Raw genomic sequence first — 861 nt, forward strand, 5'->3', positions numbered from 1 at the left:
TGTGTAGACTATCGGAAATTAAACGAAATCTCAGCTAAAGATGGCTATCCGCTTCCAAGGATTGACGAGATCCTCTCACAAATGTCCAAAGCCAAAATCTTCACGAAACTCGATCTACGCGCTGCCTTCAATGCTATTCGAATGCATCCCGATTCAGAGGAACTCACTGCGTTCCAAACTTGCTTTGGACAATTCAAATCGCTAGTTTTGCCTTTCGGATTGTCAGGAGGACCCGGGACTTATCAACGGTTCATCAATAATCTTTTGATGGAGAACCTGGGAAACTTCTGTACCGCGTACCTGGATGATATCATTATCTACTCTACAGATCCATCAGAACATACTGCCCAAGTCAGATGGGTATTAACCAAATTGAAAGAGGCCGGCCTGTCTGTGGACATCAAAAAATGCGATTTCTCGGTGTCACGAATCAAGTATTTGGGATTCTATGTATCGACAAAAGGCTTGGAAGTTGACCCTGAAAAGATCAAAGATATACTGACCTGGAAAAGGCCTACGACAGTCAAAGGAGTACGAGGTTTCCTAGGATTTTGTGGTTTCTATCGCAAATTTATCAAAAACTATGGACGAATCGCACGCCCTCTAGATAAGCTCACGCAGAAGGGACGAACCTTTCGATTGGGATCCGGACTGCCAGAAAGCCCTTCGAAACACTGCGACAAGCTGTAACAGAAGCTCCCGGTCCTGCATTACTTTCATCCAGACCGCCTCACTAAGGTAGAGACGGACTCTTCCGACGGGGTGACAGGTGGCATTCTCTCCCAATTGGATCCGGCGACAAAGGAATGGCATCCGTTGGCGTTCTTCTCTAAGACTATGAATCCCGCAGAATGTAATTAC

The 861-nt window shown here is 45.9% G+C and overlaps 1 protein-coding gene across 1 annotated transcript; it reads left to right on the forward strand.

Annotated features, from left to right (window-relative positions):
• Window positions 1-81: 81 nt before the first annotated feature.
• On the forward strand, window positions 82-547 carry SS1G_08961 (hypothetical protein; the record flags this gene model as incomplete). The annotated part of the gene is made up of 2 exons (XM_001590147.1): window positions 82-360; window positions 524-547. The coding sequence occupies 2 exons, from the start codon at window positions 82-84 to the stop codon at window positions 545-547; spliced, it is 303 nt and encodes a 100-aa protein (XP_001590197.1).
• Between the last annotated feature and the right edge of the window lie 314 nt (window positions 548-861).

The sequence above is a fragment of the Sclerotinia sclerotiorum genome, genomic scaffold (genome assembly GCF_000146945.2).
Source record: "Sclerotinia sclerotiorum 1980 UF-70 scaffold_12 genomic scaffold, whole genome shotgun sequence".
Lineage (NCBI taxonomy): Eukaryota > Fungi > Ascomycota > Leotiomycetes > Helotiales > Sclerotiniaceae > Sclerotinia > Sclerotinia sclerotiorum.